This window comes from Crinia signifera, chromosome 5 (genome assembly GCF_055691185.1).
Source record: "Crinia signifera chromosome 5, ASM5569118v1, whole genome shotgun sequence".
Classification (NCBI taxonomy): Eukaryota; Metazoa; Chordata; class Amphibia; order Anura; family Myobatrachidae; genus Crinia; species Crinia signifera.
The window spans coordinates 302,416,247-302,429,183 of NC_139221.1; the positions used below are offsets into that span (position 1 = coordinate 302,416,247).

The 12,937-nt window shown below is 44.5% G+C and overlaps 1 protein-coding gene across 2 annotated transcripts in view; it reads left to right on the forward strand.

The window, feature by feature from the left end:
- LOC146081281 (pituitary tumor-transforming gene 1 protein-interacting protein-like) overlaps nucleotides 1-12,937 on the forward strand; it is an 89,071-nt gene that overhangs the window by 27,434 nt on the left and 48,700 nt on the right. For both annotated transcript variants that reach the window (XM_083189411.1, XM_083189414.1), the window contains exons 4-5: nucleotides 7,515-7,629; nucleotides 9,881-9,949. In XM_083189411.1, coding sequence (XP_083045537.1) covers nucleotides 7,515-7,629; nucleotides 9,881-9,949 — 184 coding nt within the window. The remainder of the gene's footprint in view (nucleotides 1-7,514; nucleotides 7,630-9,880; nucleotides 9,950-12,937) is intronic.

A 12,937-nucleotide genomic window follows, 5' to 3' on the forward strand; every position in this document is an offset into this window, starting at 1 on the left:
CACCACTTTAGTCATCTTAGATAACATGATGTCTGAAAAACTTGCCATCCAAAATGTGTGCAGGCGTCACACAGGTTCTGGTGGGATATGTAACCTTTACTTCTTTTAGAATTCATGACACACACACACACACACACACACACACACACACACACACACACACACACACACACACACACACACACACACACACACACACACACCTGTAAATAATTATAGTTAATTCAATTGAACCAATTATTTTAGTAATTATAGTTAATTCAATTGAACCAATTATTTTAGTAATGATCTGTCTTGTAGAGCTTTGGGTTTGACTGCTCATTATAGTATATTGCAGCCATGGTTTAATGCATTGGTATGCTGCAACTGCGGTTCAGTCCAGTGTAATATTGCAACCACTGTTTTTAGTGCATTATTACACTGCAGCCACTGTCCAGTCTGTTATTACACTGCAGCCACTGTTCAGTCTGTTCTTACACTGCAGCCACTGTTCAGTCTGTTCTTACACTGCAGCCACTGTTCAGTCTGTTCTTACACTGCAGCCACTGTTCAGTCTGTTATTACACTGCAGCCAACGTTCCGATTATTATTACACTGCAGTCACTGTTCAGTCTGTTATTATACCAAAGCCACTGTTCAGTCTGTTATTACACTGCAGCCACCGTTCAGTCTGTTATTGCACTGCAGCCATCGTTCAGTCTGTTATTACACTGCAGCCACCATTCCAATTATTATTACACTGCAGCCACCGTTCCGATTTATTATTACACTGCAGCCACCATTCAGTCTGTTATTACACTGCAGCCACCGTTCAGTCTGTTATTACGCTGCAGGCAGCCACCGTTCCGATTATTATTACACTGCAGCCACCGTTCCGATTATTATTACACTGCAGCCACCGTTCCGATTATTATTACACTGCAGCCACTGTTCCGATTATTATTACACTGCAGCCACCGTTCAGTCTGTTATTACACTGCATCCACCATTCTGATTATTATTACACTGCATCCACCATTCTGATTATTATTACACTGCAGCCACCATTCCGATTATTATTACACTGCAGCCATCATTCAGATTATTATTACACTGCAGCTACCGTTCCGATTTATTATTACACTGCAGCCATCGTTCCGATTTATTATTACACTGCAGCCATCGTTCCGATTTATTATTACACTGCAGCCATCATTATTATTATTATTACACTGCAGCCACCGTTCAGTCTGTTATTACGCTGCAGGCAGCCACCGTACCGATTATTATTACACTGCAGCCACCGTTCCGATTATTATTACACTGCAGCCACCTTTCAGTCTGTTATTACGCTGCAGGCAGCCACCGTTCCGATTATTATTACACTGCAGCCACCGTTCCGATTATTATTACACTGCAGCCACCGTTCCGATTATTATTACACTGCAGCCACCGTTCAGTCTGTTATTACACTGCATCCACCATTCTGATTATTATGACACTGCAGCCACCGTTCCGATTATTATTATTACACTGCAGCCACAGTTCCGATTATTATTACACTGCAGCCATCATTCCGATTATTATTACACTGCAGCCATCATTCTGATTATTATTACACTGCAGCCACCGTTCGTTCCGATTATTATTACACTGCAGCCACCGTTCAGTCTGTTATTACGCTGCAGGCAGCCACCGTACCGATTATTATTACACTGCAGCCACCGTTCAGTCTGTTATTACACTGCATCCACCATTCTGATTATTATTACACTGCAGCCACTATTCCGATTATTATTACACTGCAGCAGCTGTTCAGTCCACTGTAACGCCGCTGTCCAGTCCACTGTAATGCCGCTGTCCAGTCCACTGTAATGCCGCAGCCGCTGTCCAGTCCACTGTAACGCCGCTGTTCAGTTGGTGAAAACATTTTAAAAGCTTTCCTTCTATAGTGGTTTTTACTATAAAAGAAAAATCGTTGATTTAAACCTCGCGGCTAATCTGGCTGCTGCCCACACCCTGCAGGCTGTTACAGTTGGGCCTCGGCCTTTTAAAGGTAAAGAAAATCTTAACACATAAACAGTGATCTTGAACAAATAAATCTGCTTATATAAGAGCACGGTAACGTATAATCTTTATTAAAGTGCCCTAAGATATCTGAAGTGATCGGTGCAGGTTATGGAAGATGCGACACCCGCTCCGCCGGAGCGAGCTGGCATTTGTGCCTGCTGTAATTTATGCAAACTAGCCTATTAAATACCTCTGCAGAATTCAGATCTATTAACATAAGCGTCTGCTAATAATGCAAATTCCTCGCCGAGGCTGTGACAGATCAGTGCTATTTAGCAGACAAGTACAGTTAAACCACCAAAACAAATAAGTCAATTTACATAAAATCTCAACAATTCTGTGTTTAAAGGAAAGATGCTTGGAACCGGTGCCAGAAATTAAAGCATTGTTCCGCGGCTGGTAATTCTTTTGTTTTGACACTAGATGGAGCCAACCAAACATCATGAATCACAGGATACTGTGTAATGTGACAGTAAGGGATTCTGGATTGCTGTCAGCTGCAGAGTTACATTTGGAATCATTAGGATTGTCACCGTATAAATGTTATTCGCTGCTGGTATTCCGCAATTCTGTCTAAATGATGTTCTTAATATTGTACAATGCAAGATTCCACAGCGCTCCTAATGAAGGAGAATACGTTCTGCATTGTGTTGTGTCTGCGGATTCTGTGCTCTCCTTGAGATATTTCTCATCAGTCACTAATGGCATAAACTTCTGGAGTCCCTCCGTACTGAACGTTGCATCCGTATTTCATTATTAATCGCCGAATTACCGACAGCTTTCGCTCATGTCGTGACCCGGTCCTTCCGTGTGCCCATTATAGCGCAGCGGCTTCAAGTGTAAAACTTTGCCTATAGATCAGACTACAAATCTACGACGCGCTTAACAAGATGTCATCACGGAGCCTAATTCTGCCCCAGGAGTCTGAGAAGGAGGTAATGACACGGAGCCCAACAGAGCCAGAATAATAGCAGCGATCGCGTGTAATGACTGTAATATCCCATGAACCCCACTGGGCATTGTATATTCTTCAGTGGAGATGAATAGAACGTATTATTCTTTTGTTCGGCAGACACATAACCAGGATACCGGCACTCTACGCTATTGTCAACTGTGAGTCGGTGGATATGTTAAAGAGTGCATCTTAAGGGCCCCATACATCAGCAATTAATTGCGACAATTTTCAGATATGGAGATGATTGCCACAATTAATTTTAGATGTGTGGGCTCCCCCTTTTGGCAATCCCAATCAAAATCGCCAATCGATTGCTTAATCAGATTTTTAAACATGCTTAATAATCTGGTATTATCTGCAGATCTTTTTTATATGTGTGGGCATTCCCAATTTGTCTTCTTCATCTATTTACATTATGAACAGCAATCCATTGGGCAATTTCCAGATATGAAGATGCAATCTTTAGATGGAAAAATCTGCCGATCACTGAAACAAATCTGTAATGTGTGGGCAAAGTCAGATAGATTGTAAAATCCATTTATCTGGCCCAAAAATCTTAATATCTGGAAATCCATAAATTGTGATTGCTGATGTATGGGGCCCATTACATGGGATTCTTTGATGGGTTGTGAAATCTTAAAAAGGGGGCGTGGCACAGATTTTATTTAAAAAATTCCACACCGCCAAATGATCGTTGGCAAGTTTTCTGGTGGAATAATAATTCTTTGTTTCTAGCCTATTTACTTACATGACGGAGATTTGGGCTAAATGTTATCAGGCTAGGTTGTCAAAATATTCATCTGGTCTATGCTAGCCCCTGTAATGACTATGCGCATGAGCAGTCGCTAAAAAACGGTTTCCCGTGCGAACACGATGGGAGACTGATTGAACTAGAAACAGCCCCTAAGTGTGACCGCTGGTCTTCCATTGGATCTCAGCAGCACACTGCTGAGCTAATTGGCTCTGTCCCAGGAACTCTGTTGACACCTGTAATAGGGAACAGGACGGCTCTCGCCTGATACCGCTCAGCCTGCACTTGCAGCAAGCAACGGTGCACCTGCTGCTGTTGCTGAACTGAGATTGGACCCACTGGTGAACTCTGATTCTGGAATCTGAGTCTGACCGGCCATTGTCACACAGCCAAGTTGGAGCACTGCCAATTCTCTGTGGCTCCCAGTCCCTGTAGACCAGCTGAGAGCATCCTCCACTTGTCTCCGGTCGACTGGGATGAGCTTACAACTCTGTGGATCAAAATTACAAAACAATAAGTGGATAGGATCTTTGGACAGGGTCCACCCCATAAAAGTTCTTGGTCCTCTCCTTTTCTCTCTCTGTACATCCTCATTAGTTCTTTTGACTTTCAATATCATCTCTAGGCTGATGATACTCAAATCTACCTTTCCTCCCCTGACCTTTCCCCGGCTCTCCTCACTCGTATCTCCAACTGTCTCTGATATCTCTTCCTGGATGTCCTAGCGCTTTCTCAAACTTAACATGTCCAAGACTGAGATGATCATCTTCCCACCCTCCCGCAGAGCCTCACATCCCACAATCTCATTATCTATTGATGGCACGACTATCACCTCTAGCTCCCAAGTACGCTGTCTTGGAGTAACCCTTGACTCCTCCCTCTCCTTCACACCACATATTCAGCATCTCTCACAAACCTGCCATCTTCATCTCAAAAATATTTCCAGAATTAGACCTTTTCTCACTCAGGATGCCACTAAGACCATTATCCACTCACTGATTATATCCAGGCTGGACTACTGCTATCTCCTCCACTGGTATCCCTGACAAATGTCTGTCTCCACTCTAATCTATCCTTAATGCTGCAGCCTGGCTCATCTTCCTCACCAAACGCACTACCTCCACCTCCCCTTTTCTACAAGCCCTTCACTGGGTTCCCTTTCAGGATTCAATTCAAACTTCTCACACTCACTTATAAAGCCCTCACCACTCCTCTTCCATCCACATCTCTGACCTTATATCCCTTTACACTCCCACTCGTCCCCTTCGCTCGGCTAACACCCGTCTGCTCTCCTGCCGACTTACTACCTCCTCCCACTCCTACCTCCAAGATTTTTCACGTGCTGCTCCCTTACTCTGGAATGCTCTCCCTCTCCCCCTCAGACTCTCCACTTCTATACAGAACTTCAAACGGGCTCTTAAGACCCACTTCTTCACCAAACTCCGCAAACTGTCCTTCTAACCTTCTGTTCCTTGCCCTATCTACCCCTCCAGTGTCACCCCTGTCTGTCTGCCCCCCCTCTTTAGAATGTAAGCTCTCACGAGCAGGGACCTCTTACCTCATGTGCTTATGCTTTCTTACTTCAGCAGTCTTCGACTGCACCAAAGCATGCTGTTTGCTGCCACCTGGATACTTATGTTGCAGTAATCGGCTGCTGTTCCTATAACCATTTACCCTGTATTTGTCCTGTATTGTCTTCAACTGTAAGTTACTGTTTTCCAGTTTGATTATGTGTACTCTGTAACTGGGCCCTGCGGAACCCTTGTGGCGCCATATAAATAAAGGATAATAATATGATATCAGGCTTGGCCAAGATGCACTCAATTTTCCTACAGGAACAAAAACATTGATATAAGGTAGCATGTTCCAGTGTACATCCAGTGTACATCCAAACCACAAGGCATTTACAGTAATTTGCAAAGCATCTGATAACCGTTTTATGTATATTATTTTGTAATGCCTCGTTATTTAGGAAGCAGTGATTCTTGTAAGCAGACTCTTCCCAGCGACTTGTTGGGGGAATGGTACAGGACGGTGTTGTGTCTAATTAGAATGTCTGCCTAATTCTAGATCGGGGTGGGGAACCTTTTTTGTGCCGTTTGTATGTAGAAAAAAATCCTTCGGGGGCCATATGTAAAAATTTCTCTTACAAATTGTCCTGCTGCAGCCGTTCCACGCTCCGGCGGCTGCCGCTGAATAGGACTGACAGTCTCCGGCTGCTGTTAAGAGGAATCTCGCGAGAACTACCGACCTCTCGCGAGAATTCCCCTGTACTTGACTCCAGGCAAAGCGGGCCACTCAGACCGGCCTGAGGTTCCCCACCCCTGTTCTAGATGATCATGTGACATGCACTTCCATTGTTCTCCGTTTAGGATTAGCTATTTGATCATTTATTTGTGCTCATGCCGCATTAGTGCTTACAGAAGTGATCTGATTATAGAAATAAGGCCATTCACTACATGTTAGCGCTTTGTACTCCTTAAATGTTATACTAGATATCATTTTAGGGGTCCGTGCAAGTGACAGACCTTAGGTCGATACCTGATATAGGTCGATGTGTGTTATGTTGACAGGGTCGTAATGTCGATACAAGCATTAGGTCACCCTACCATCCACTATGGAGCCGAGTGGAGTGAGGCACCGTGCCCGAAGCATAGTGTTGTACACTTGTGACGGTGTCGACATTCAGGACAAAAAGAAACGTAAAATACTCATGTTGAGCTTTTGACTGTCGACATTCCCATTGTCGACCTTCTGAGCCTGTCGACCTAATGCATGTCAACCTAAATTGGGTCAACCCAATGACCCAGACCCCCTTAGTAGAACCTCTATAGCAATATAAAGTATCCGGCTCAGTCATTGCAATCAATACAGAAATCCTACAATCTCCAACTCATCTGTCCTGCAACAGCCGTGATAAACTATTGGCTGACTCACAGTTATTATCTACCCACCAGTTCCCTATGAGGAACACCTGGAGTGTCGCACTGGAACACCTGGAGTGTCGCACTGGAACACCTGGAGTGTCGCACTGGAACTCCTGGAGTGTCGCACTGGAACTCCTGGAGTGTCGCACTAGAGATAGAGCAGGACCCTCGTGTTCAGATAAAATGTTATTTTGTGACATGTCAGTCCCCTCTACCCCGGAGCAGCAGTGACTGCACAGGTGACGGCTTCATCTCATGATATATTGTCACTCCAAGCCACATTGCTCCCGGGTACTGCGGACAGCGCTCCTACAGTATGTTTGCTATTATGTGCCACCTGTTATTGAGTTATAATGCTGGGTACTCACCAGAACAATTTGGCCTCAATTCCCCCAATTTCGATATAATCTCACCGATTGTATGTAAACTGGGCATGTTTTAGATCCGATCCCGATCCGATGTGTGTCCCCGCTGGTCGTTTGGTAGTTTTGCAGATCCTACCTGCTGCAGTCAGGATTTGAAAATGACCCCTTCAACTGGGTACAGATCGGAATTGGATCGGATGCAGATCGTGTGCTCTAGCAAATCGTGAGACCATCGTATGATCATCTCACGATCATGATCGTTCTAGTGTGTACCCTACATTAATCCACCCCAGGAGTTCTAGACTGTTTAATGATATGTGTTGTAATTCTACCCATGTACAACATGGCTGCTCTCTCGCTAGAGACACACCATGACGATCACGCTGTAGTCCACAGTCCGGCTGCTTCTGATGTGCGCCACTCACATTGCGCAACTGATTAACACCGTTTTCTTATTTCTCTTTTAGTCAACTTTGAAGCCCTGATCATCGCTATGTCCGTAGTGTTGGGAGTCCTTGTACTGAGCATTGTAGGCTGTTGCTGCTATTGCTGTTACTGCCGGAAGAGTTCCGGTTCTAGGCTGTAAGTATTCGTCAGTTTAACACATTGACTTTGTCTTTTCGTCTTTTGTTTCACAGTACATTTTGTTTATTGATTATTAAGCTCTGACAGCTGAGACGTCATTAACATTCCTCACTGAATCAGGCCCATATAACGCAGCACTTTTCAGTGGACTTTAATATAACTATATCACATAGACACAAGAGGCAGAGTAATCTGCCAGAGTGTTTGAGGATTTTGGGAGGAAACTGGAAGAATCTAACGCAAGCATGGGAGAACATACAAACTCCAAACAGAACACATCAGTCAGCTACGTCCTCTCAGGTTGCTGGCATACAGCAGAACAGTTAGTGCGCCATACAGACCCGTCACAATTCCGGCACTCTCCTGGTCCATATATTTTTGGGAAAATGATAGGAGAAGGGGAAAGTTGTACAGCTACACATCCATTTGTACCCGGGCGAATATGTCCAAAACCCATCGTAACAGGCTCACCATCGAATGATTTTTTAAAACTGGGCACCAGTCATCGCAGGCTGAGTAGCCCTGGACTCAGTCAATGTGAAAAAAGTTGCAGGGCTTCGTTGCAGGTTGGCCTTGTGCATGAGTACTATGGGCCATATGAATGCACAGTGTATTGATCAATGGCCGCTGTGTAAATTCGCAGGCATGCAATCAGGTCTGAATCGGACCCTTAGAACTCCAGCAGTGGCGTTACTCATCCCATGATTTCCCATTCCAATATTTACACTCTTAACTGTAACCTTGGTTTAATTAATTGAGGATAAACAGGGAACAAAAACACCGGCTCTTAAAGCAGCGATTTAATCCAGCCCGGTCACTGCGGTCACAGAGCAGACAGCAAGCCAATAGCAGCGCGGCTTTGTGCCCAGGATCAATGGATCACGGTTGGCGGTACATATTTTTGTCAGCAAAGAATGAACCATTGGGATTGTGAGGTTGATCGGCCATTTATGCATATTGAATGAGACTCTTTCTTTTTTCTTTTTTTCTTCTTTTTTTTTTTTGTACAAGGATGTATTAAGAGACTATTCTTTCAAGTCATGGTGCATTGTCCCTTTGATAGCCAGATAAAAGTAAAAATAAAGTATATATATTTTTTTAGTTTTAGATAGAAAGCGGAGCAAAAAGTTAATGGGATTGGCCACTGTGTAAACTTTAACAGCGGCGCAGATTATACAGATCAAACACAACTGATAATGGGAATCCGTGTAGAAGAATCATTGGTCTCCTCTGTAGTGTATGTGTTATACACAGCTGTCGCACCAGCCTTTTCTGCAGAAGGAACCAGTTCCAGCCTTACTCTGTCCGAGCTACTGATGTCTGCTATACATGCGAACTGTCTTTCCAAAAACAAAGCTGTCCCCTTAGACCGTCTTCTAGGATAACCTTTATGTTATAGTCCCTCTACTTGTACCTTTAACCTTGCTTCACAATTACTGGGTAAGTTGCCCATAGCAACGAATCTGCTTCTACCTAGTATTTTCTGGAATGTACTTTACACATAACTAGCTCCCACTTTGGTACCAGAAAGTCTTTTATATATGGAGAAAGTTTTCCGCCATTGAGGATGGGTTGCGTCCAAGGGGGAAATGCATCAAACCTTGGAGTGACATAAAGTAGAGGAGTTACCCAAATCAGCTTCTGTCATTTATCTAACACTGTTTTCAAAATGGCGGCTGTAAGCTGATAGGTTGCTTTGGGACTTTGCTTCCCTTTTTATCTCTCTAGGGCTTGATACACCCGCCTCATATGTCTTACAGCTTTAAGAAGTGCTTGACCTTTATGTATACAGATTATTTAAAAGTTTATAGTGCAACTGTCACCTGCGGATGGCCCATAGTACTGTGGTCTGACTTCATATTCCTAAAAATGTAGCACAAACATTTCATGAGGTGGCATCTCTGAGGTAAAAGCAGTCCTAGAGGTATAGGGTAACAGATTCCTATAGAGCTGATGAACAGTGGATGTTGATGAAACCCACAAAATGGCTGCCTCCTCCCAAGTGCAAGTGACACTGGCTCCTAGTGGCAGGATGCAGCTTCACCCTACAGAATAGCTGCAGCGTGTAGGGGAAGAGAACGTAGCCTTTTGTGGGATTTGCCCTCACATATTTCATTTGTTCCAAGTAAATTATTATAAATGTTGGTCCGTGATACGCAAAGGCTGCCAGCAGTGTGGAGGCTGAAGGAACCATTACATTTTCTTGCACACAGTATGTAAGATCTCTCTTTTGTTTTACTTTTTATAGAAGACTGGAAGCCGAGGAAGAGAACCTCCTCCGAGAACGCGAGAAGAGGAAACAATTTTCGGATGAGAGGTAGATTGTTTACTGTCATGTCATACAGCTGCTTGTGTGATTGGGTTATTAGCGGATCACTACGCACCAAAATGGCTCACGTCTGAATCCTTAAGGTGAAATACTATATTCACCGTTCCTCGTCAGCCTATAAGCAAACAGCATTAGATTAGTCTTGAGGTTCCTTTAGCAAGATTTGGAATATACGTAATTATCCTCCACCACACTAAATTCCAGTAACTGCTTTGAGAAAGTCACTTCTGTAAAACCGGGCAGGCATTGTATATCATTAAGCACCTGCTGATAATGGTGATGCCCAGTCTGTAGAACATTGGCAGAGATTAGAAAGGATTGCTTTAGCAGTGATTGCCCACTGGGGTTCATCCGAGGCCTAAAAACACTGTGATGAATTCAGAACTGGGTCATGTTGTGCTAATAATGGAGATGCCCAGGCCAGGGCAGGGCATCTGTCTTTTTCTGAGTCGGTACCAAGATACTGGTTGGGGTAGTAAGACATATTGGTAATGCCTACTTTTCAAGAAGGCAGCAAATTCGACAGCATCTCAGCAGCGATAGATGTAGCCTGCCATTCCTACAGCCAGGCTGGCATAATACTAAACGGTGCTAGCAAATAAGCTGCATAAATCAAAATCTGCAATTTGCTGATTTATGTAACCAATCAAAACACAGGGTATTGACATCAGGCAGGAAATGGCTGATACATGCGTTGCTAATGAGGAATGAGTAAGTATAAAGGTGCATGCACCTTGCTCCCATTGATTCCTACATACATGGGGGGGGGGAGGCACAACGTATGAGGCACAAATAGGAAGCTCGCAGCAGCTCACCCACTGTACATAGTTACTGGCAGGCACCGATGGGTCGGCTCCTCCCAGGCCCAGGTAAGGTTTATTCGCAGCTGAAGTGTTAATAGCGGGAAACCTTTCCATGCCTAATGACAAGTGGATTTGTCCTCCCACGGACATCGATCGGATGATGCTCTTGACTGAGTTATCAAGACATCCAATTAATGCAGGAACAGCTGGAAGCGAGCAGAGCACCATGATTAGTTTTAGATGCAGTTTTCACATTTCTGTGTTTTTCTAAATATTCTTCAAATTTGGACTTTGTGTACTAATTAATTACAGACACATGAGGGCGTAAGGCGTGCTTACCTAGCACCCGAACATCGGATGGTCATTGCTCTCCATCTCCAGCATCTGCCATAGCCGCACACTGATCATTTGCTATTGGAAGGCTTCAAATGCAGCCCTGTATCCTCTCCTCCCTCTCCTCCCTCACCGTCTCTCGCCCCTCTCTCTACCTCTCTGGGCCTGAGACAGATTTGCACAGAATTACTTTTTTTGCATACAAATCGTGCAATTTTTCCACTGCCGCATGTGTCTTAGTCAAGCATATGCCCCCTTGGGTGAGTCCTCATACACATTTACTTGAAGCTGAGTGGGTAATACTGAGTCATCTACAGGATAAGTGTTCTGAGGGTCAGGGTTATTCCAAGCTGAAAGTACGCAGAGACCTGTCTGATTCCAGATCTCTATCGTCATCATCCCTCTTTTCATCTACCTCCCCCTCTTGTCATCTCTCTCCCTATATGTATAGTTTCTAGAACTAGAACACATCCACAGAAAACACACAGACAGTACATTTATTTATTTATTTACAGTCTCTTACAATAGTAGACAGTGATAAAACAAACTGGGTAACAACAGACAGACTTGGAGGTAGGAGGGCCCTGCTGCAAGCTATAGGGACATAGGAGGGAAACACAAGGACAGGCATCAGTAATAGCATAGCAGTCCCACCAAGTTACAAGTCCAGAAGGGAAGCTATATAATACATAAGTGCCTCAGAGGGTTATGCCTGTAGAACTTAAATATGATAGGCTTGCCTGAAGAGGTGAGTTTTCAGGGAACGCTTGAAAGTTTGGAGGCTAGTGGAGAGTCTTATTACATGAGAGTACATGTAGAAGATTTGTCATAGGTGGCAGAGCAGGCAAACAATGGGGCAGATGTATTAAGCTTGGTGAAGAGATAAAGTGGAAGGTGATAATGCACCAGCCAATCAACTCCCAACTGTCATTTTTCAAACATAGATGCAATCATCTATGTTTGAAAAATGACCGTTTTAAGTGGTGCATTATCACCTTCCACTTTATCTCTTCACCTGACTTAATACATCTGCCCCAATAAGAAAAAAGTGACCACTGTCAGGAAGCCTGTGAGTCAGATCCTGGCTTGTTAAGTGGGACTCTCATCACTTGTATGTACCATCTGCATGCACATAGTTTATTCCAGAGACATAAACAACATGGAGACAAGTGGGGGCATGCACACGCCACAGGGTGGGAAATCACAGAAGCTTGGAGAAGGGTAGGAGAACACTGCAGTGAAGGTATACCTATATATCTTAATGAAGCCCATTCAAATAGCAATTGGACATATTGGGGGTAATTCAGTTTGGATCTCAAAAGTTAAATCTTTTCCTTATTTTGTTTCTGTGCAGGGTAAATACTGAATGCTTTACTTTTACACTGCAATTTCGATTTCAGCTCAAAACACCCCCCCCCCCCAATCTAACTCTCTCTGCACATGTTACATCTGCCCCACTTGCAGTGCACATGGTTGTGCCCATTAGAGAAAGATTTTGCTTTTGAGATCCAGCGTCTGCCAGCCTTGTCTGCCGCCGGTGTCTCACCACTGATGTCTTCCAGCCTCGCTCACCACTGGTGTCTTCCAGCCTTGCTCACCACTGGTGTCTTCCAGCCTCGCTCACCACTGGTGTCTTCCAGCCTTGCTCACCACTGGTGTCTTCCAGCCTCGCCCACCACTGGTGTCTTCCAGCCTCGCCCACCACTGGTGTCTCCCAGCCTCGCCCACCACGGGTGTCTTCCAGCCTCGTCCACCGCTGGTGTCTTCCAGCCTCCCCCACCACTGGTGTCTTCCAGCCTCGCTCACCACGGGTGTCTTCCAGCCTCGCTCACCGTTGGTG